The sequence below is a fragment of the Parasteatoda tepidariorum genome, chromosome 3 (genome assembly GCF_043381705.1).
Source record: "Parasteatoda tepidariorum isolate YZ-2023 chromosome 3, CAS_Ptep_4.0, whole genome shotgun sequence".
In the NCBI taxonomy this organism is placed as follows: Eukaryota; Metazoa; Arthropoda; class Arachnida; order Araneae; family Theridiidae; genus Parasteatoda; species Parasteatoda tepidariorum.
The window spans coordinates 51,205,513-51,230,792 of NC_092206.1; the positions used below are offsets into that span (position 1 = coordinate 51,205,513).

Genomic DNA, 25,280 nt, shown 5'->3' on the forward strand with positions numbered 1-25,280 from the left:
CCAAACCTCCAGTATAAAAATATTTTTTGACATTAATATAAATTTAATCTCATATTTTTCTTTCATAACCGTAATTGATGTAGTTTACTAATACGGTTGGGATTGTTTTCACTTTATTCAAAGAATAAAGTTTGATTTTCAGTAATTAAAACAAACGATTCTAAGTTTAATTATTTTGAGTTGTTGTTAATAAAGGCAAAATATATTCCTTCTTACACATTGCTGACATGTAATAGTGAGAGCAGTTGAGGATTAGGTTTTGGTTCTTTCGCATTTGACTAAAAATTTGGTTCTTCGTTTTGTGTGTTTTTCACGTTTTAGAATGAAAAAACTTACCAGATTTAACCAAATGTTTGATATTATAATTTGATTCTTTTCATCCTGTAGGTGCAAAGAAAAAACAAGAAAAAGTATCAAAAACATTCAATGTAGGGGAAAAAAGATATGTGCAAATTTTTCGTCTGGTCTGCAAAAGAAATAAAAAATAATCTTTCGTCCAAATCTTTTTTTTTCCATTTGCAAGCCAAAATTACACAAAATACACGGATAAAATTACTCCAGATAATTTTAGTTCCAAGATATAATAAAAATGCAAATTGCATATCTACTGCTTAAATGAATAGAATATTTTCTATTTTCTCTAGGTAAGTATTTATAAAAAAAATAAAACTTAAATTTGTGACGTAATTTTGTTATTTTATTTATTTTAAGTTCGTAGATGATAAAATTCAAAATCTATAGATAAAAAAGAGTAATTGAAGATGGTATTTCCAAAAAAAAATTTCTTCGTTAAGGTTTTTCAAAATTATCTGGAGCAATGGTAAATGTCATCGCAATATTGATATTTAAAAAAATATCTAATCTAAAAATTCATTCAGTTTCTGAAAAAATCACCAAAAAGTCACTAAAATAGTAATGTCTAAAATTATTTCAAAAACATCTACTTTTTTAAAATTTAAATCTACCATTTAAATAAGTCAATAGCATTAGAATACAAAACAAGAAAAAGAGAAGAAAAAAAAACGTTTCAGAAAATATTTTATGGGAAAGGTAGTATGCAACTCGTAAAATTCAAAAAAAAAAAAAAAAAAAAAAAAAAAAAAAAAAAAAAAAAANAAAAATAAAAAAAAGAAAGAAAAAAAAAAACAAAGCAAAAAACATAGAAACATATAGCATCAAACAACACATGATAAAATATCTCACTGCAAAATAACCACACCAATAAATATATAAAATTTATACTTTACAATACCACATAAAACAAATAGGAAATAAAGGCATTGAATAAACAAGATAATAATCTTAATATATCTTATCCTTTGAAGCTGTATACAATATATTAAGATAGTTATATCGAACATAAAAATTCTAATCAAATATTTATCTAATTATGCAAATAATAATAATCTTTGGTATAATAAAATAATTATTATTTGGTTTACTGGTGCTTAAAACTCCATGATTTTAATTAATACAGTAGGAGCGTTTAAATGCTAATAACACGTGTTTCTAAGAATCTGATTTCTGTAGTAACTACAGTTTTAAAAGAAAATCGGTTTATTTTAGGAAAAATAATACTAACTATATCCATGATTGTATGATTTCAGTGATACAAATAAAATTTATATGTTGTATATTTCTTGCTTTTTTTTGGAAATCATACGACGAAATTTTAATATCAACAGTAAAGGGGATTTTTTTAAACTCCTCTCAATTGCTCAGCAACAGAAAGGAAATTTATAAAAATGGTAGTGGATTATTTGAAACAATTTAAAACAACGTGGGTGCTTTATTATAACAGTTTTACTGATTCAAATTCTTACTATTTCCAAAAAAAGTATGCGTATTTAAATTTTTTTGAATAGCTTTTAGGTTATATTGTAAAACTTAGTACAACAAATTTTAACACAATAAACGCATTAAAGTAGATAGATAATTTTTTTAAACAAAATAAATTGTATTGTAATAAGTTTTACGTTTATTTGAAATCCAATGTTTTCCTCTTTATGATTGAAATGGAAATAATATGTGCAGTTGTTGTTGTATTTACACCTTTCAGGAAATAATCTAGTATCAATTTTGGCATATGATTTCACAAAAACAATAATCGAATATTCAGTTTACAAAATTTAAAATAAATATCAGTTCTTTAACTATATAGAAATTTTACAAAGAAAAATACTGAGTTTTTGCCGATTGTAGGAAATATTTGTTGAACACATTTTCCCTAGTATTGTAAGAAATTTGGTAGCCACACAACAAATCGACTAATAAACCTCTGTAAAGGTCTAATTTAACTTTTGGAAGTAGAAAATTTTGATATGTATATGTGATTTTTTCACCGACTTATTATTATTAAATGGAAGATATCGATATTCGATCTGTAAAAAATAACGATATGCTGAAAAAAATGCGTCTATACGGGGAGGATAAAACACAACAAAGAAAATTTCAATAAATTGTAACGAGTTTTAACTGATTTTATCCAATAAAAGAACCCGTGATTAGATGTTTGTAATTTTGCCGCAAAATTTAAATCATTGGGTAATTGACAGATGCATTTTTCTCGCGTTCAAGATAACGTTAATTTTGTTGATCACATAAGAAAACGTTCCTTGCGTTCAAGATAATGTTTCTTGCGTTCTCTTCGTTCAATGGTAACATTCAAGAGATAGCATACCAATCCGTGATCATGAATGCATGCTTTTTTCTATTTTTATTCTTAAAAATTTGAGAGAATGGAATTACGTACGATTCCCATTATCGGATTCCTTTTTTTCCTACCACACATACCAGAAGATTTGACCTTTAGTTCTCAAGGTGCAATTGTGGAAGTACAGTCTAAAAGTTTTCAAGCGCACTGTGGTAAAGTACGCGATTTTCTCTCAGCTAGTGTTAACTATTACAATAAGCTAGTGTCAACTAAAATTGTAATAGTGCATGCTTCGTTTTCCTCATAATTAATGATATTATTTGAAGTAAATTAAATATGTCGTAGTTCCATTAATAAAAAAATAGTTTTCTTAGCATCATATTTTCAATAGTGTCTTTATTAGAATTTCTAAGAACATTCAGTTTTTGAAAGGCAATTTTACTGAAATTAACTGGTAAAACGAAAATAATATTTTACATATTTTTCAATCATTAAATTTTGTGATTTGTTTACATAACCCTAAGGATTTTCTGTTATAATTTTGTTTTTAAATTCTAATAATATTAAATACTTACTTCTATTTTTTCTTCCATAACATACATTCCATCAGATCTAACTCACATGCTTGGAGCCTTTCCATTCAATTGTCGATTTTTGGTTTTAATATAATGCGGAAAAAAGAGTGTTGATGTTATTGTGTAGAATTTACTTGTGTAAATTCAACACTATTAATGAGATTTGTATTTTATATTTGTAGAGGAAAGTACTTTTGGGAAAATTTATACAAATTGCTATAAATTATATATTTATCATTTAACTTGGTATGTACCCTACTACTGGAATAAATCAAGCATATAGTTTTAACCACCAGTTTAATAAAAATTAATTCTTGTTTGAAAGCATATTTTTATTGCTGAAAAAAAGACATTTTATAAAAATATTAGGATTTTTAATAAGATTCTATTATATTCACTTTTTATATGCACAGCAATGAAATAAATGGAGCAGTTGTTCAAGTTGTTTGCATCATAAAACACCATCATAACACTTATCACGCAGACTATGTAATGCATTATAAATAGCTGCAAATAAACAATCTAATTTGTTTTTTGCATTTATTGCAAATAAATATTAGTAATTGAAAACAAAAAAATGCAATCTAAACTTGCTTTGTTTTTGCTTAAATTGCTTTTCTCATTTATTTGCTTAAATTGCTTTTCTCATTAAAAAACTCCGTATCAAATTTCAATAAAAAAAAACTTGTACTCAGACTGCTTGTGCTTTTTATCATTAAATTCTGTGGAAACTTATCGTAATTTATACAATAATATTTACAGTAAAATTAATAAATCACTGTAATCAAATAAATATTACTGTAATATCACGGTATGAAATTTTAAATTAAAAATGAATTTTACTGTAAAAGGAATTTTACGATCACTGCTTTTAGGGTGCAAGCACTTTTTTTTATTTATCAAAAGTGGATCATGAATTATTTACAGTTCAATAGAAATTAATCATAAGTTATGTTTGTTTCTTTTGTTAGAAATAAATAGTGTTTCTGGTGTTACTTAGTCATTATAACGTTGGATTTGTCACTGTCAAGAAAACCTCAACTATGAATTATTCATTTTGGATTTCTCGCTGTTTATTCCAAGCAAGAACGTTCTTTTGTTTAATTTGTAATTTTACAGTGAGCAGAAATAAATATAATGCTTTGCATTTTCTATTTTTATTTTCTTCTAGCTTTCATAATATTTTAAATTTAAAGATTCCTTTAAGAGCAAAATGAATAATTTAAAGTAAATCCAACGGAAAACAACAACTTGTTTTCAAATATATATATTTTTTAATCTCGTATATTGAACATAGTTGGGAGCATTTTGAATGCTAATAGACGGGTCATCGTTATTAAAATCTTGTTTCTGGTTAATGATAATATTTACTGTTAAAAATATAACAGTTTCTATCGCGTTTCCTAGATCTATAAATATACAAATATTCTGATAATTCTTTTGTTACTATTAAAAAAATATTCATAATGCGCTTACATGTAAAACATGACGACGATAAAATTTCAAAATAAAATAGTAATGAAACAAACCAAGTTGTTCTGAAAGAATATTATTTTCTTTATGAATGATTTATATTTGAAATATTCTTATTCATATATCAGTCTTTTAGATAAATGTATAGATTTCATAATTTGTTTCTAATATTCTTAAAACTATATTTTATGCGAATGCAATTTTATCTATTTTATATTTATGTTTTAAGTTTGAAATATTTATCCCAGCTGAATTCCTTCTATTGTTTGATAATTATCAGCGATAAGTTAAGATAATTTAAATACTGATTTTTAATGGTGTAAATTTTTTGAATTCAAACTTTTAATGCATACCTTTGTTTGCATGTAACGTTCTCATTATAATATATATGGTTTGAATAGTTTAGGATAAGAAAAAAGTTAGACTTACTTAAAAAAAAATGTAAAACAAATTATATTTCTATTAAAAAAATTCCTTTTTCTCCAATTATAAAATCAATAATCAATGCACTTGAAGTTAAAAAAATGAAACTCATTTTTTATAGTTAATTAGGAATTTAATCTGAAAGATTTGAAAAATAAAAAACTAATAATTTATAATACGAAATGAAATAAAAGCAGCATAGCATTTTGATTGATTTTCGTTCTAAAAAATTATCCAAGTTTCATCCGAAAATTGATTTGCTTTTAGAAATTTATTTTCTTTGCTTCGTTACAAATTGTGCGTTTTTTTATTTTTCATTAATTTTTGTTCTGGAAAACTGGGGACAGTTGGACGGAAGAAATCGTTACCTTCTTTTTATTTCAACTTACTTTTTACATTTAACGTTTTCTTTCAATCTATTACATAAGTTTTAATTCTCTTTTTCTTTTTTTCCCTTGAAGTAGAAGGGAACACTCGAGTTAAAAATTAAAGATTTTATTTAGGCCCTGTAAATTAAAGCTTCTAGAAATAAAAGCTAGTAAAGAAACAATGAAACAAAATTAAATAACTGAGTGAAAATTCAACATTATTTCAATTTAATTACCAATTTATAATTTAAAAAGACACTTAAAGGTAATGTATCATGCAATATTTTTAACACTAGCACTTAAAATTCAGAGAAATTTTTTTAGCAGAGAATATTTCTTTTCAGTTATTGCTTTACTTAGATTTTCTATATATTCCGATTTCGTAAATTACAGATAAGTATAGCTGCAAATATTTACATTTACTTTTAATTTTTTCCTCAATATTGCTGTTTTGTTCTTCATGTAGCAATAAAAATAATATTTTTTTTAATCAAAAAGAGTTGGTTCTAAACCCGATAAAAGAAATGAATAGCAAAATGTTTTAATATATGTGGCTAATGATTGTATTTTGAATTTTATAATGTTGTTTTAATATTTCGATAGGGTGATTAATTATTGCTGATGATATTTAAAGTTTTAAAATCAGAACAAGTATTAACTTTTTTTCTGAACTAACTTACATTTTTTTTTATTGAGTTTAGATTTTTTATTCATCAAACCAAGCTACACTAAATTAGTTCAACGACCCTAGAAATAATAATTTCACTTTTTTGTGAAGTTCAAAATAAAGCTGTTTAACTTTTTTAATTATAATTCTTTGTATAGTATGGAATATTTTTTGGAATTAATTTAGCGAATTAAAAGTTTACAATATTATCTTTAGAGTCTTTTAGCTAAAACTTTTTATACAAAAGTCATACTTCGCAAAAAAAAACTTTGTATTTAATAATAGTTTATCGTTTTATTTATATTTTTTAAAAGTGTATTGCAAGACAATGAAAGGTTTGTGTCTGCAAGGTAAAAAAAAAGCATTTGTGTGAAAAAAAAAACGTAAGAAACACAATTTTCTTTGTTTTAGATGCAGCCCTGAATTTAAAGCACAGATCCACTAACAATCGATTACGAAGTTTGGAAAATAGAAAAGGAATATTTTATTTAATGAAAAGCAAAAATGTGCTTTTATGTAAACGATTTTAGAAATTTTTTTATGTTTAACATTTATAATAATATCTGCAACTGGCTTATCAGTAAATCCCGGCTTTTTTTAAATCTTTCTTTTAATCCCAGAATTTTTCTCTTATTTGCAATTTCTAAAAAAATAACTTAAATTCAATTAAAATGACATTAAAAAATATCATATTATCATATATTCTGTTAACTGAAATAACTAGCTTTTGAGTAATTGTAATGTTGGGCAAAAATCATTAACACTTTCTTTCCCCTTTAATTCTAACTACTGCAGCATTAGTATTTTATAACTACCAATATGTTAAAACCTGCACTTGTGCATTGATTAATCTGAAAAGTTTTAAATTATTTGATTTTTTATAGGCCAGTTGTAGTGCAATGTATGCCTAAAAGAAAAACTTTGATTAAATTAATGTTTTTATAGAAAGAAGTAAATAGATAAAGCACTTAGCTAATAATAAGTGATTATCAAGACTACTTTAGAAAAATGTTTTATTAGCGAAAATACATTTAAACTCAACGTTTAGGTTGATATAATATTTTTTTAAAATTTCAATTACATTAAAAATAAATATTAAACATTATTTAAGCACTTTTTAAAAATATTTTTTTACTGTTTAAATTCATAGTTTCAAAGTATTCAACAGAAATGTACACTGTTTCAAAATACAAAAAATTCGACAAACTTAAATTAATTTTTCTACCATAATAAAGAGCTTAGGGCGAAGAAGTTTCAAAAGGCATTTTGATGAAAAAAAAGAGAATTAAAATATGAAACATTATTCTATTTTTTTATCGTCTTTTAATTTTTTACACCCCACATGGAGAAAAAAATTCTAAAATTCTTGAATTCTTGAAAAAATCACGCACTGTTTGGTAATGACATTTCTAGTAAAAAAAAATAAAAAATCTGGTTAATAAACCAAAATATATGGAATTTAAACCATGCAATTGGTAATTTTTCTATTCATATGGTAATAGTTTGTCGGAAATTATAGTTTTAAGAATTATAGCTCTTATAACAAAAATTTAATAAAAAAAACTCATAAATGAGAAGTAAATTTAACCAATAAATGATTTTTAGGCCATACTTTAAGGTACCATGATAAAATTACCAAATTTGACATCATTTGCGAAATTTTATCACATATTACAAAACCATATTTTATTGTTAATTTCACCAAAGCACTTCTATAAATTACCGATATTTTATGTGTTCTCATAGAGCCTGAACGCGGTAAATTTTACAATATTGTGGCAGTTTCCAACATATTTCTTCTCAGTGCAGTAACGAAAGGATAAAACGTGCGAAACGAATTTCCAAGTGAAAATTTTTGAGTGTTTTCGGAGATGAAAAAAGGAAGTGCATCTGACGACAAAAAATTAACCAATAATTAAAAAAAAATCATGTTTTTGGCACCAACTCAAAACACATAGAGTGAAAGCGCTTTGTCACGACTGTTTTAAATTAATGTTTGATATTTATAAATTATTCTATTTGTATACTTGTATACAAATATCGACAAAACGTAATCTTTATTTCCTGTCGTCATTATATAAAATTTCAAACTAATTCACGCATGCTCCCCAGGAAAGTAATTTACAGTTATAATCCATCACTTTGATTGCTTTTGCAGAGTTTAAGTTTAGTTGTTTAAAATAATTAAGCGTAAACCTTTATCTACACTATTCCTTGGCATTCCAAGAAATTCAACATTCAAGATAGAAAAAGAATGGTGCAATGGTATCGGAAATAAGAACAAGAAAGTAGAATTTCAAACTGCCAAGATTACAGGGTGATTGAAATGACTTCAGTAATAGTTGTAAGTAGATGGATGTTTATAAATGTAGGAGAATGTTGTGGAGACAGTTGTTCAGGAGAAAGCTATAGGGGAAAAGAGGAAGAAGATAAAGTTCTGCAGTTGTCCAAACACCATTAGTGAAATGAAATTTTGAGCAGATACTTTTCTCGATCTATCGGAATACCTAAGAAAGTGACATTTGTATTGGAAAAAGTTAAGGCCTCAAAACAAAAACAGAGCTATTTTTTGAAGCGGAAATATATTGAAGCTGGAAAGAGATTTGGTACTTTTTCTGTTTGTCGTTACAATTTGACTTTTGTTTTATGTCTATTAATTAAGGTTGGATAATATTTCAAAACGGCAATTTCAACAATAATTAATCATAATTGGGATACATTTTCACTCCTTCAGGCTCAAGAATTATATACTTATGAAAGAAATTAACACATTTTGTTATACACTGTAATAAATTGCGGAAAAATTCTGGTTAAAGGTATTGGTACCCAAATTGCGGGGACTTTTTCCCATTAAATCCATTTTTATTGAAAAAATTTATGTTACAAAGAATCTGATATACCGTAATTTTTACATCATTCTTTGCTTTAAAATCATAGGCGCAGAACTGTGTGCCGGCATCCATGTCAATGTATCACTAATTAAATAAATTTTGTTATAAGAATTATGGTAAAGGATATTTACGATAAAAATGGATTTTTCAGTAAAATGAATTTAACAGATGATGCACCCAAACTGCCGGTACTTCTAACTGTAAACTGGTTTGGAATTTTTATCAGTGGTTATCTTTTACTGGCGGTATGTTCTAGTATATCATTATATTAAACAATTAAGCAGAAAATTGAATATATAATCGAGAAAATAATAATAAAAGTTTTTTAAACGTAAGCTACGATAAAAGTAATAAAACAATACTTGATTAACTTAAACCATGCATTTTTCAATTCGATTCTTTATTTTTTCTTCGATGTTGAGTTTTCCTCATTAAGAAAATTTTAAGAAGCATTTTATTTTAGCTCACGCATACTTAAAAATATTATATTGTAATTTGACGAATTTCATACAGATTTTAAATTTTATTATGCTTTTATAGCAGATTTTAAACTATGAAAATACACATGTACAATCCTTTATTTCTTTTATCTAAAAGGAAAATTTGCTTCATGGCAACAAAAAAAAATCCTTCAGCTAAGAAAATGTTTATTAATGATAATGAAGAATGCGATTTGTAGTGCATCCTGGGAAATCTTTAAAGAAAGAAGACACAATACTCAACATTTATTTCGTATTTTCGTCACAAAGGAGGAGTAAAAAAAAAGTAAAGAAAAAGAATTCTCAGAGGAACTGCATGGAATTACAAAGACGAGGAAGAAAAATCTCGAGGTATGCTGCATCATATTATGCAAAGCTTCTAGAACATACACACTCTCCACCTTTCATCTTTTCCATTTACATTGGGAAGAAGTCTCGTTTTTTTTCTTCTTTTTATTTCTCCTTAGAGAAAGGGGGCGTTCGTTGCTTTTAGAATCAAGCACTTTCACTTAGACATTTCGTTCAATGTGAAAACTGCATGGCGTGTTCTTTTTTCTCAAGGGAAAATTCGCGAAAAACATCTTTTTAATTCAACGTATACTGTGTATTTCTCTGAGGCATCATGATTTGCCACATACATCACTTAGCTTAACTTGGAGTTACTTTCGTTGAAATATTTGCTGCTTTTTTGTGAGTTATTTTACTTAGTATTAATGTTAATATACATTACTATAAGATTATTTCGTAACAAATATTTTTACGAATTTTAAACTAATTTTTTATATTTTGTTTGTAAGATCTGTGTTTGGTTACAAATGATGCTACAATTAATAAAATTTATTTTAAGAATAAATCTAGGTGGCTTTCTCATTAAGAATTTTGTGGGATGACGTCTGGAACATAAGCACACATTTTAAGTATCCTTTTCTTTCTTAAATGAGTGATTTGACTTAAGAAACGGGGTCTGAAACCAAGTTAACTGCCCGAGTTTCTTAACTCTTTTTTGAGAAAGCCCTTAGCGTCAAGGAATTCCAATAAGCTCAATGTGGAAAAGCGTCATTTCTTAAAAATTGACCAAGCTCACGGGTTTGATAATTTTTAAAATAAAAATGCACATTTAATAAGAGCTTTTGAAGTTTTTTATTAAATTAATTTTATTTAGCATAAAACGATGGAAAAACACAAAATAAGCATCACAATTGCACTGAGGAAATGTTTTGAATAAATATTTCCTCATAAGTTCAGATTCAATTGCCATAAATAATGTAATACTAAAATTCAGATTTAGTGGAGTTGCAGTTTTAGAAAAAAAATAAACATCTAACAGATTATGGTTATTTCTCGGCATAGCCTTTGTTGTTTTAAAGGTGCGAAGGAAATAACTTAAAAATTTCTTTTGTCCAGTTTTTGGAACTTCGTTTAACAAAAAGTGAAACTGTTTTGGTGCACGGAAAAGTTATCTGGTAAAATTACTGAATTGTCTGGCTAATCAAATCAAAATACATGGTATTCAAACAATTCATTTGGAAATTCTTCAGTTAATTTAGTAATGATTTACCGAAAATTAGGGTTTTCAAAATAATGATAATTCCTTATTACCAAACATTTAGTAATAAATACAAAACTGAAGAGTAAATTTAACCGAATAAATGGTATTTATGTTATAATCTAAAGTATTCTGAGAAAATTTCTAAATTTTACTACACTCTACAAATGTTATCACTGATTATAAAACTATATTTTAGTGATAATTTCACCAAAACTATTAACAAAACGTGACAAAAAAAATTGGCGCTCTTTTAGGTTTTCCTATAGAGCCAGAAACACGGTACATTTTATTTTATTCATGTAGTTTCGAAATTTTTTTTCCCACTGTAAGAATTGAAATTCCATTATAGTACATTTTATTCACAGTAACATGTGTCAGAACTAACAACCTTAGAATTATGATGTAAAAGAGTGTTATCATTTTGAGTAATTCAAGTATAAAAATAACAAATAATTTTAAAAGAAAAATAACATAAATATTATTATTATTATTCATAATACTAATATTATAGTTCCCTCTAGTATTCGTTTATTTCTTTTAATTAAAAGATCAAACACATGAAAATATTAGGAGTAAAATATAAGGTCGATTTTTAAGTAAAACTATTTTAGAATAATAGTATTTTAACAAATATTAGGAGGAAGAATTAGAAAAATGTTAGGGTTAATGAATTAATGGTGTTTTCATGTAAAATATATTTTAAATAATACTGTGACAATAAATGCTAATAGTGTTACACTTTAATTAAACAAGATTTAAATTTCAAATATTCACAATGGAGATGGTAAGCTGTACAAATCGTATATTTTATCTTAATCTATGCACATTATTTCACTCAAAGGAAAAATAACTGTTTGAGTGTTATATAATGTAACAGTTTCAACACTTAACAAGCAATAATTATTGTAAGTAAAAAAGTTATTTTGCACTCTAAAATTTAATTAATAGTGATATTTTTGTGTTGAGCATTTTTAAAAATACATTTTGAGAAATGTCAAAGTTAACGAACCGTAATAATTGATTCAGAATTTAATTTTTTTCCCAAATTTACTTTCTTTGATTATTCATTTTTTCGTGATATCAAGTAATTTAATTAAAATTAACCCAGCTTTTTTCGCCCAGTTCTTCTTAATTTTTTTCCACACATATTCTAAGAAATCCTTTCACTCATTAGAGTTTGATAAGTTTTATAACCCAATTTTTATAGTAATTTATGAATTGAATGCATGCTAAGATTAAATTTACTTTGAATAAAAGTCTCTCTTGGAATTATATTAGTTTTGTTTGTCTTTTATTGACATATTTTTCCTTATTTCTTACTTATAATTAGCTGTGTATATAGTATTATCTACATTTTGAAATGACTGAGGTAGTAAAGAAATTCCTGTTTCTCAAAAACGTGCCATAAAAGTTCTACTTTAATTAGAGCTATCTTTATATTCAAATTACAGAAGCATACACAAAAGCAGCAGATTAATTAATTTTAGTTAAAATTTTATTTTTATGTTGTTTAATTTATTTTATTCGTAATCTAGTTTATTATAATTAATTAATGATTTTATCTTATTAGTTAATCATTTGAAATTACTTATTAACGATTAACTAAATTAAATATAATGAAATAATAAATTTTTTCTGTAAGTCATGCACCAACGATCGTATATTTTTAATGCTTTACTATATTAATGTTCATGTTTTTTAAGTTTTTTAATACTAAAAGACTGGGAAAAGCATTTTTTCTAACCCAAACTAAGCATTCTTCGGTATTCTTTTTTAAATGGAGAAATCATTCATACAAATGTTAATCGTATTAATTTTTATTAGTTAGTTCCGATGGTTATCAAATTCATGGTGGTGATTAGTGCAATTTTGTTATTTAATTTAAATTTTTTATTTCAAATATATATATATATATATATATATGTATTCCATTTTTTACAGACTTTCTCCATAAATTATAAGTGGATTAAAACTGTCAATTCAAATTTTAGTTTTTGCTGTGCAGTTTCACTTACCTTGAGAAAACTATATATTTTTTTCAAATCATTTTACGATTATTTTCTATACTTGCAGATATCGTTGTATGGTTTTGAACATCATATACATAAAATTGCGATTCGACTTGATTGTTGAATTTTTACTCTACTTGATTTTTATCTGTGTTAATTATTCTTCTATAAGTTAAATTGACAGACATTTTTACAAATATGCCTATATAGTTTAAAATATTTTTACCCTTAAATATAATTTGAGTAAGTGAGACTCTTAAGATAAAAACGCATAAAACTTTTCTTCAAACTCGAACAGCTGAGACGCAGTGGCTCAGGGTACAGAATGCTCATTTCCCAATGAGGTGACCAAGGTTCGAATCCCAGAGTTGACTGGTCATGCGAATTCTGCTCTTGACTCGTAGCAACCACAATGCTGAAATATTTATTTTAACGAGCTGTTTCTTGGTAAAATAACAGTATTTGTCTGCTTAAGAAGAAGGCCTTCGTTTTTTTTAAATAACAATATTTTTCTGTGAAACAAACGGTTTCAAAATTACACACCATTTGACAGGTTTTCTTTGTGTGTAAATTTTACAGATTTGTTTGCAATGTATACTATTTGCCTCCCAGCCATGAAAGGGATAAATACAGGACAAAAATGTTTTATTGTGGTAAATTTTGAATATGATGAATTGACCTCGAACAGGGCCATCCTGCCAGATGATTATTTCGGTGGGATGACATTCTAAAAAAGTTTTCTTTAATCTAATAACGTAAAAATACCGGAAAGATAAAAAAATAATGATTAAAAATATGGGTTTATTTTATTTTTGCTTAATTGCGTCGGTATATCTATCAGATTTGTGCATTATTTATTCAAATTTTTTGATGATTTACTTTTTTCAATAAATGCAAAGAAAGGGTATTCAGCTAGTAAGAGAATGAAATAAATAGTAATTTAAACTCATCCTGTCAACTTTCAAAATGATGAGTAAGGAACAATTTTATTGGAACGAATATTGCCATTTTTTTTATCTTTTGCTTTTATTCTTTTATTCTCTTTGGGTCATCTTTTAACTCTTCTTGAAATATCAGTTTCCGGTGGACATTACGACATTTGTCTTCTATCAACATCAATTCATTTCTTTTACTTATAACTCATCAAATATCCTCCGGCCACATTCTTTGGCTAACCTTTCAATGCGAGGTCAATGCTTCTAGCTGGTCAATGGAGAAAACTAACTTCTCCTTCAGATTCCCATTTATTAGACTTCCTAGAACGGAAATATTTCACGCTTATTAAAACCAGAAACGTTTGGACCACAATAAATCTATCTCATTCCTAGCTGTGTAAGTAAAGGGAAAAAGTGAAACGTAAGATCCCTCTAGCTTTGTGGACAGGAACATAGAATTGAATACCTAGGCCTTTATATTTAGTTTGCCGTTTGCGAATAAGCTCAGGGGAAATCATTGGAGAGCTCAACTAAAGCCTAAGGTTATAAAGGAAATAAAGAGGATATTTCCTTCTGATTCTCATAATGACGTTTTGCCAATATGAGACAATGGATCCGCAAGCACACGATTGTAATCGGGGTAATACTAGATCGGAGGGAATAGCATCCAATGGGAAATCCCTGCATCGTTATGGTTCTTTTTGCTGACAGGATATAGCGAAGTCTTTTACAAGTTACGAAAAGTGTGACTGTATTACTGTAATAAATCTAATAATGAGCCTGGTAATTTGTTTCTTCTTATTTGTTGAGTAAACATGTCTCGAGAGGAATCGGTAGATAGATTAGATCTTGCATAGCAAAATGGTGAGGCGCGTCTCTTGGCGAGATTTAGTGTGATGTAAGGTATTTAACTGATAAAGAATACATCGTGAAATGTAAGATTGGATTTGGAAATGAATTAAGAACTTTTTGGATTTGAATTAATTACTTTTGTGGAGGAAAATTTAATAGTTCAGATTAAGACTTTTTATTCTTGGATTACTTTAAGTTAGCTGCTTTTTAAGATTAATTATATGGGTGTTGTTAGTAATTCATAAGACTTACATTTTCAGATATTTTGAAACAGTTAATAAATTTTTTGGATCAGGAAGTCATGAAAGCTTTATTTTGAAATGGATTTTCTATGTAAGCAATACACAAATGTAGTTATATGTTCTTTTTGTTTTTGGTTAAGTTACCATTGTGTGCTTGCTAACTTATATTTCATTTTCTAAAAAAAATATTTTTATTTTAATTTGAAACTTTATTTGACGGGAAAATTAAAAATAATAAAGATGAAAACATCTGCTCCCTAATGATGTTTTAATGTGGGCCATAACACAATATTTCCTACTCTGTTCTTTCGAAGGTTATGGATCAGCTCCCAATAATACCTACATTATTTATTTTTTTAAATTTTAAAAAGCATTGCTCGGTTTAAACATTTCAGGCATTTCTTACGCTGGTGCTTTCTTAGGGGTAAAGCGCCATTGCCTGGGCACATGATCCAATGATAATTTTATTACGAATCTTAATGTACATCGTAATTTCAGCATTTATGGTTTTGTTTGTCAAGAGTTCGTTTTTTATGGTTTTGACCGTTGTGGTTTGTTGTGATTTTGACAGTTGTGATCTCTCTGATGTATATTGAAATTTTTAAATGATGTAATTACAGTAGTTAATTTACGATTTAATTTAGTTGTTGCTAATAATAACCATTTTCTTGATTTTTAAGTAGACTTCTAATTATGAATTTAATGTTATAAATGTCTAAAAGCTATTATATAAAAGCTTCAAATATACAGGAATTATTATATGAAATTTTATTTTCCAAATCAGTTTATGTACAGAAAAAATAAATTTCTTAATTAGATTAAAGTCTAAACTAAAACTTATCAATACTTCTTTACATTATTGCGCATATTATAAGAAATTCCAGTTTAAATTACGGTATAAATAAATTTTGTACGGTACTTTATATAAATTAGTACAAAGTATACGGGAAAGTAAGATATAAAGTACGGCTTGAAAGTATTTTAGAGTCAAGTAAAGTTTTAAACCATAATTTTTACAACAATATTAATTTAATTAGAGTGATTTTACGGTAATTATTACAGTAGAAATTACGGTATGTCTGGTTTTTTTGTCCCCTAGCATATTTCGGTAAAAATGAGTTATAATTAAATTCGGAATTTTTTTTACAGCGAAGTAGCCTATCTAAAAACAGCAACCTTCTATCATTGGCGTAATTTTTTTCTGTAATTTTATAAACATTGCCGTAACGCATCGAGCTAGCAATGTGTATATTACACTGGAACAGACTGTTAGACGTAAACCACCGACAGCAATGTAGATATTAAATCTCTTTTTTTAAAAAGAAAATTTTTTAACTAAGTTGTTTGAGTATTAATATTTGGATACTTTTGCTTGATATTCAGTTCCCATAAATGTTGAAAAGCACGTTTAGTGGTAACTATTTAGACGATCGCTAAGCCAAATATGGAAACAAATTTAATTGAATAAAATAACCTTGAAGTATAAGTACTCAATAAGGTTGAAGCGCCCTCTATGGTTAAACAAAGACTCTAACACTGCTTTTATTTACATATTTTATTAAAATATGCCGCCAGTGTTATGCTTGTTTAAGTTTCTATTAATAAAAATGGGAGTTACGCATTTCTTTACCTAAATAAGGTAAACGAAAATATGAATTTTCTTGATTTACAGCTGATGTGAATATGGGCATATGGACAAACTGTTTATCAACAGCCGCATGCCTTAAAATACATCGATATTTTATTCTAAAGGAATAACTTTCAATTTTAGAATACTTCAACTCCTTGAAACTGTTATTTTATTTCAAGTATTTCGTAAAAATGGCCAGCATTTTTGCATTTTATGAGACTACCGTATGGCGCATATATTCCTGCACCGGACATGCTTTGCCAAGTTCTACCCATTGACCAAGTAGCATGACGATGTCTTTTGACAGCAGCTGTGATAAATAATGTCCACATCGAATAAAAAGTCAGTTTTCGAAAAGTTTATGACTAACCCCAGAAGAAAGTTCCAAGATGATCGATGGTAACCCTTCAGTACAATGACCATTTCAGATTGCACAACAATCAATCAATACTTTCCTTCTGGCTTGGCTCATGATTTTTTAGTTTTTTTTATTAGTCAGAGAAAACGAATTTCAGAACTTTTGGAAGTTTTGTCATTTTTAGCATTCAGACGGAGGGAGAATTAATTATTACGCTCATCATAACTTGTCAAAAACAGTCAATAGTCACAATGCAATGTTGAGAAGGGAAAACTCGAAGTACTTTTTTAGTCTAGTTGCTGTTTCAAAATTGAACAGTAAGTACTGTTAATTTCAAGAAGTGCAAATTTTAATAATGTGTAAAATTTCTTAAAATTTAAAATAGCTTTTTAATGAAACTCAAAATTTTATAGTTAAACAATAAACGGCAATAACGCAATAATTAATAATTTCTTAGTTAACCAATAAATTGCATTTACGCAAGCATTAAACATTTTATAGTTAAACATTAAACGGTGATCACGTAATTATTGGTAGTTTTATAGTGAAACAATAAGCGACAATCACGTAATTATTGATAATTTTATAGTTAAACAATAAACGGAAATTACGTAATTCTTAATAATTTTATACTTAAACAATAAGTGGCAATCACATAATTATTGATAATTTTATAGTTAAACAATAGGCAACAATCACGTAATTATTGATAATTATATAGTTAAACAATACGCGGTTATCCCGTAATTATTAACAAATATAAGTACTACTTTGTTAGTTTCCTGACTTGTTTTCGTTTTTAGAAAAAAATTAGCATTTGAAACAAAGAGCTCAAAAGTTATAGGATGAACATTTTTAGTCTTTTACACAGAATTTTTATTAAGCATATTTGTCACAAATTTTTCATTATTTTACATAAATTTCGGTCAAAATAAGTGAAAAATATTATATTCAGCACTTTAAAAATTTATGGTTATAAAATACAGCATGAAACACATATTTTTCTCTGTTGAAAGTGAAATCTTCCAAAAAATAATTTTTCACATTTGTACTTATTTGGATCTAAAAAAAATTAGTTATTGATTTTTTTTTAAATTTACAAAACCAGTTACTGAAAATTTTTTGAATATGAATGAAAAATTTTTTTCAAAATTCTTTTTTTGGGTTTTTATAATAATTATATTTCCGATGATCTAACATATTTTTTAGTAACTTTCAGACAGCGTTTTTACAATTGAAAAATACTAAAATATATTTTTGTTCGTAATTACAGCGCTAGAAAAATATATTATAAGAAGGAAACTGGCGCACAATCTGTGTCAAAGGGTTAAAGTCCTGTGATATTGAATTAAAGCAAAAATTTTCTACATATGATAGAACAAAAAGTATTACAAAATTTTATCATATTTTAAAAATGCAGGCTACCACAAATTTTATAATTATGAAAGATTAAAATTTGTGTCAAATTATTTTTCAAAAATTCATTTATTAAAAGCTTTCTTAACCGATAGGTTAAATAAATATGTTTGAACAAAATGTCGTATTATAATGTATCATTGAATAATACGGGTAAGAGCATGTTATACTTTGAAGGTAAAGTTATTTTCGTGACTTTCTCATTGTGAAAATTAGAGCAAAGCGTATGAATTCTGCATAAATATATTTGAAAAAAATTTTTATTCAACAATGTATCGTAGTTTAATTACCGAGCTTTAATGAATGTAGCTCACAAGTTTTTTGGTTACAAGTTAATTGTTTATTACTCAACTCTTGAAAATAAAATTGGGTAGTACTAGGAAGTTTCATTGCGGGTATTTTATGCTTAGCTCCATTGCATTTGGATGAGGAAATGTTTTCATTTTATTCTATCATTTTGAGTTAATTAAAATAGATAGATAATCTTTTAACGTCCATTGTTCAATTATTTTTATTTTTTACTTTAAATTTTCTCAATTGCTTTCTTTCAGCTTTTGATTCGCAATTTTTTTAAAGATCATTTCCATAAGAGAAAAGCCTATTACTAAAATGAAAAGAAAAATATTTACTATAAATTAATTGTATTAGTAAGTGAAGTGTTGTATTCACGTCCCTGCTTCTTTAAATTTGATAAAAATCGCAAAAAATATATTACAAATTTTGTATTATGTGAACTATTGAAAGTATAAAAGGCAAAAACATTATTAAAACTACCTAAACGGGATTGGCATTCATCGCTTTTTGAGAGTTATTTATTTACCGTTAAGCAATTAAAAGTTTTGCTTGAAGGAATAAAAGGCAAAACCATCATTAAAACTAACATTCACCTAAGCTGGATAGTGATTCATCGCTTTTTGTGAGTTATTCTATTTACTGCAAGCCAATTAAAAGTTTAGAATTTAACCACAACTAATTTATTCAATGATTTCAATGCCTGTAAAGCTTTATAGAGAATCGCAAATTGAATGTTCGTGGTTTTCATTCCGAAACCATAGTCGAAGAAATGTATAAATATATTTATGTATAAATGTATATATACATTTTTTAAATAATGGATAAATTATATTTCAACGCATTTTAGTTCGGTTTTGTTGTCGATGTTGAACAAGATCTATAGTAATGGGCTGTTGACAAAGGGCTGAGATTCGTCTTAAATAATGATACGAATAAAATAATCATGCATGCTAAGATCACCAATTTCTCAAAATTGTTCTGAAAAAATATATATATATTTTATTTGAAGGATTTCCAAACTACTATGATTTGTTCGGAGGAATTGTAGTGCGATTAGAAACCCAGCCTTAAGCACAAAGGATTGGAGATTAAACCTAACACAACGACTAAAGGGATAAAAAATTTTCAAGAGAAAATTTTAAACTAAGATTGATATTTATTTAAATATTATTATTAACTTAAAGAATAAGTATACATTTATCTTTAACTGTAGAAAATATAAGTTGATTTTTGTTATACTCGGTATTAAGCAAATTTAAATTCTCATTTCTAACAGTTATATTATAAATATGTAATTGGGTTTTAAATTTATAAAGAAAAGAAAGTCATTTTATTCCGAAATTTCATATTCCTTTAAAGAAAGAATGACTTCTTTAAGACAATTTCACTATAAATATTTTAATTAACTTCTCTAACTTTTACGATATGCTACGAAGTATCAAATATGTATTTATTTAAGAGAAGAAAAAATCCATTATTCATTTAACTATATTTTCCCCTTCTAAAAAGACGTAGTTTTCGAGGATCAGATAATTATTTTTCTTTTTTTGCTTTTAATTCAACTCTATTTTCTTGTAAGCATTGTTTTATTTTTTTCTCTCTTTCTATTCCAACAAAAACTATTGTTCGAAGTAATTTTCTCGATTTTCTACTTGTTTATTCAATAGGCATTCGTTCGAAAACAAAAAAAAAATTCTCGCGTCTCTTCAAAGTAAAAAAATAAAAAAAGCACTCGAGGAAAATAATAAGATCAATTTTCCTGTAGCACTTCAAAAAAGTATCAAAGTTAACAAAAAAAAAGAAAAAAAAATAATAATATAAGAAAAAAAGTTTTTTTTTCTCTTTACTCATTTTCTCGCTTTTTACTAACACCATTTCACCATAGCCCCTCTCAACTCATTACCATTTCTATTAAGGCCCACAACTGATCGTTGTATCTTTTTCCGCACCCCCACCATAAACACCTCTTCCTCATACTAAGGGCCAAAACCATAGCTTAGGTAAGTTAGTAGGTATTGATCGACCTGGGACAACCAATCAGCACGGAGCTCTCGTTTTACGCCAACTTTTACTTTTTTATGCTGCAATCTCTTTTCCACATTCGTTTCATAATAACCGTGAATTTGAAGATGCTATTTCTGTGCTCGTTTACATTATAGGTGGGTGATGCTAGTTTTATCTGATAAGTTTAACTTATCAGACTGAAACTCAAAAGAGGCTATTAGCGAAAGGTTTCGCTATTATTTTTTATGTTTTTTCCCCTATATGAAGAGATCTTAATCTTATTGAAAATCTGAAGTTTATAGAAAATATACCTTTAACGAAGAAAATGTTGATTTATATCTTTTAAAATAAACTTTTTGTTGCTGGTTTAATTTAAGAGTTTTGCTTGAGTTAATATATTTTTCTTACACATAACTGAATTCATAATAGATTGAAGTATAAGACATGTAAATTTTTCTGCAATACAAAATAAGAATTTGATTTTTGTCTGTTCATTTTCAAATATTTGTCAATAATTGTAGAAATATTTATCAATACATTTTCCTGCCGGGCAGGTTTAGAATAATTTTTTTTACTATTCATTTTCAAAAAATTATCAATAATTGATTCTGCAAATGAAAGAAATTTCAGTGATGAGTAATTGTATCTCTTAGATCTAAATAACTGCAAATAATATCAAAATTTGGGAAATTATTCTCTAGAAGTGAGCTGTGTTTGGAAGATTTTATCTTTAACTCCGAAAAAATTACACCGATGTATCATGGAGTAATTCATAACCTTAAATTAGTAAAGAGCTAAATATAATAATTCTATTTTGACCTAGAGTAATTATTTTGACCTAAAGTAATACAAAATAGTGTAAAAAAAGTAAAAACACATTTAATAAAATTCTGCATCTAGAGAATAAAGCATAATCTGTGCCTTAGAATGTTCAAAGGACTAAAATGTTTAAAATATTATTTAATTTTTTTTCCAATCGACAATTCGGCACGATCACCCCACTCATAGATAAAAAATAAAATCACTGAATAATCCTCAATTTTTAAATTTTTATGTGACCATAAAATGTAGCGCAGGAGTAACTTTTAAAATTTAAAAAAAATGATTATAAACACCTTCTATTTTCATAAAACTCCCTTTTGCATATTTTTACATATTGATGTTTTGTGTCATCTTTTAAATTTAGCATAGAGATTACAATACTTGATTAGAATAAACGTAAAAAGAAGCTGGTTAGAGTAACAGTAAGATATAGAATAAGCTTGATTTAACAGTCAGGAATAAATGTTGCAGGCTCATAAAAGTTATTCACAAAATGGCGTTATTTCCTGTAGTGCCAGAGCCTTTAAACAGTACACCTTGCTTAACACCTTAGAAAGATAAGTGTAAATTTTCATTGTATGATGGTTCAAGTTATAGATATTACAATTTCAAAGCTGAATAGGTTTTCATGATATTGTACTAAAAATTAATTGAATTTACATAGGATGAGTCAAGCACTATTGATTCAATCTTGTTGGTGTAAAATTCAGACTATGTCAGCTAGGTTTAAATACAAAGAGCAAAAAATAAATGAATAAATAAACAAAATACGCTGAATCATCGGATTTTTACATACTCGCGTTAAATATACGTCGATTTAAAATTAAATTTCTCATGAACTATTCGACCGATTTCACTCAAATTATGTACCTGACTATTTAAACTTACTTTCTTTAAAATTATATAAAAACTGTATGTTGGTTAGGGATAATTAAGCAGTCGAAGAAAGGTGTTTTTATTAAGAGAAAGTACGCTTTTGTGTCTGATTTCGTTACTTAAAATATCGTCTGAACTACATAATTAGCATATTTTAGGTTGCTTCCCAGCTCAAACCTAAGATTGACTCATAGCACGTGTTAATCCGATCATTAAATCAAAAGTTATTCATCGTGTTTCGTTTATTTCTTAGACATAAAAGTTTATATTGGCAGATTTTATTGCTGTGTGAATTGGAGTGCTTTGCAATTTTATATTTTATTAAAAGCCGCAGAGAAGTAGTATTCATAAAATCTTCCAAAAACTTATATTTTTTATACTTGATTGTATTTCATAGCATTTCAAAATTAAAAAGAAATATTTCAAATTAAAGAGAAACATTATCAATTATTAAAAAGAAATTTTTTACAATTATAGCAAGAATCAAAACTGAAAAGAAATGGCTTTGCATATAAAAATCATTTCTTACTTAGTTGCAAATCGAATGGAATAAAAGCGTACTCTTTTGCATAAGTATTTAAAGAAAATATATTTTTATATTAAAATCAATCATGAAAATGTGAGACAAAATACTACAAAGATAAAACCTAAAAATTCGATTTACAAATTGCTGCCCTAATTTGTCAATTTAAGAACTGTAAATTATCATTTTTATCCATTAAGAAAATTAATAAGGGAAACGTAAGGAATTATTTTTTTCTTGAAAGTAAATAACGACAATAGATTAAAAATGTAGCCATTTATTTTAAACATCTATCTTCAATTAAAACAATCAATTCAAAAGTAAAAACATTTTTACAATTCTAATTAATTGCAAAAATTGTACAAAAATATTCGATATAATCTGGTATCTCCAAGAAATGTACTCACATAAAAAAATGACCGCAAACATTTATTAAATATTTGCAAAAAAAAGTTCCAAAACTTTGTTTTTTTCTTTTAACCACTCTCATTTCAGTTCCTGAGAGTAAAAATAAAAATTGCTATTTCGCAGGAAAATCGATTAATGAATCTTCGTTCGATTAATGAAGCATCGTTTCACAGGTGTTAATCAACTAAAAAATATCTTTTATCTTTATATTAAAAAATATCTTTTCCTAAATTTTATCTAAATTTTATCTTTTTTTGAAAAATTTATCTTTTAATAACGGATGAATTTTCTGCCACGAATTAGTTAGTATAATTAGTAATAGTGAAATTAGTGATAATAATTTCGAATTAGTGATTTAAAAAAAAACATCAAGAATTCTTGAACGAATGACGTCAAATTCTAAATTTTGTCTTCATATCAATACTATTTAAATGCAGTTAAAATGGCGAAATAACTAGGTTTTTTGTATGTAATTGTTTTCTTAAATGCATTTTGATACTTTGTAAGTAACATTACAGAATATATTTTCCAAGTTTTAATTACAAGATTAAATTAAAGATTAAATTACAGAATATATTTTTTTCCAAGTAAACGGAAAGATATGTTCATAAAATTTTATATACTATAATACTTTTGGTTTTGTATTTATGTTATTTACTTTAATCAAGTATTGGCAAATATAGTATCTGTTTGCTTAATTTATTATTAAAAAAAACTGATATATATTTAAAAATTATAATCGAACTTTGAAAAAAAAATATATTGCTTAGTTATGAGAAATAATTTAAATCTGAATTTCTAATTATTGTTTTTTTCCCTAAAGAAAAGGACAAAAATTGATAATTCTTCTTTACTTTTTTGAAACATAAAGAAAAATAAATAAATCTTTTGAGTGTAAATGTTTCTTAAACACATTTTCTTGTTTTTCTGAAGTAAAATTAAGTTAATTAACAGATCGTATTTATTTCAAAGCAAAATAAAAAGTGTATCTATAAAAATTTATGCATTACAATATTTTAATTTTTAATTAAGAAAGCATTAAGAATTACTTGAATTCGATTCACTTACTTAGAAAATCAAAATAATTAAAAAATTAATCTCAAACATGCAGAAAACAAAAATAAAAAAATATCTGTTCAGTTGTTGCAAACTTCTTAAATCGTGAATTCAACTCATTGTTTTTCCAAAAATAAGAAGATAATAAAAGATTATTAATCACTCTTTTTTATACTGAGAGAACAAAGAAATAAAAAATAAGAACGAATCTAGTTAGTTTTGTTGAAAGCAGTCACCAATTTATCACCAAGGGACAAAATTTAACAAGAAAATGAATACAGAAACCGATGCGTAAACAAAAGAATAAGACAAATAGCAATAATAAAAATTGAGAGAACTTAACTGAAAAAACCCTTCGTTCGTTTTTTATCTGAATTTCGAAGCTCTATCCTAATTAAATGGTATACTCACACGACTATAACGATTTCCGCAGACTCAAGTTATATTATTTTTATCTCACATTGGTTGCCTTTAGAAATTCCAATTTAGATGCATTGGCTTTAGAAAAGGAATGACAAAAAATAAAATAAAGAAAATCGTCGAAGTAAATGAAGGTATTGGAGAAAGAAGTAAACAGAATAAAAAGCAGTATACTTTATTGTACTACTCTTGATGAAATGAGTACGCCGCACGTTTTGGATTAGTTTCATTTTATACGTTGATTTCTGCTTTTGCACTTTATTTTATTTTGCTTTATGATTTTTTTTCACTTCTTTTGGAAAGTATTATGATTGCTTTGGGGTATTAAAACTTTTATTTGTTTGGTGAAATCATATT

The 25,280-nt window shown here is 26.3% G+C and overlaps 1 protein-coding gene across 8 annotated transcripts in view; it reads right to left on the reverse strand.

Moving 5' to 3' along the window:
- LOC107447394 (neuronal acetylcholine receptor subunit alpha-7-like) overlaps positions 1-25,280 on the reverse strand; it is a 375,836-nt gene that overhangs the window by 115,879 nt on the left and 234,677 nt on the right. For 4 of the 8 annotated variants that reach the window (XM_071178635.1, XM_071178633.1, XM_071178632.1 and 1 more), the window contains exon 3: positions 337-381. The exons of the other annotated variants lie outside the window; for them this stretch is intronic. In XM_071178635.1, coding sequence (XP_071034736.1) covers positions 337-381 — 45 coding nt within the window. The remainder of the gene's footprint in view (positions 1-336; positions 382-25,280) is intronic. 8 annotated transcript variants of the gene reach the window in all.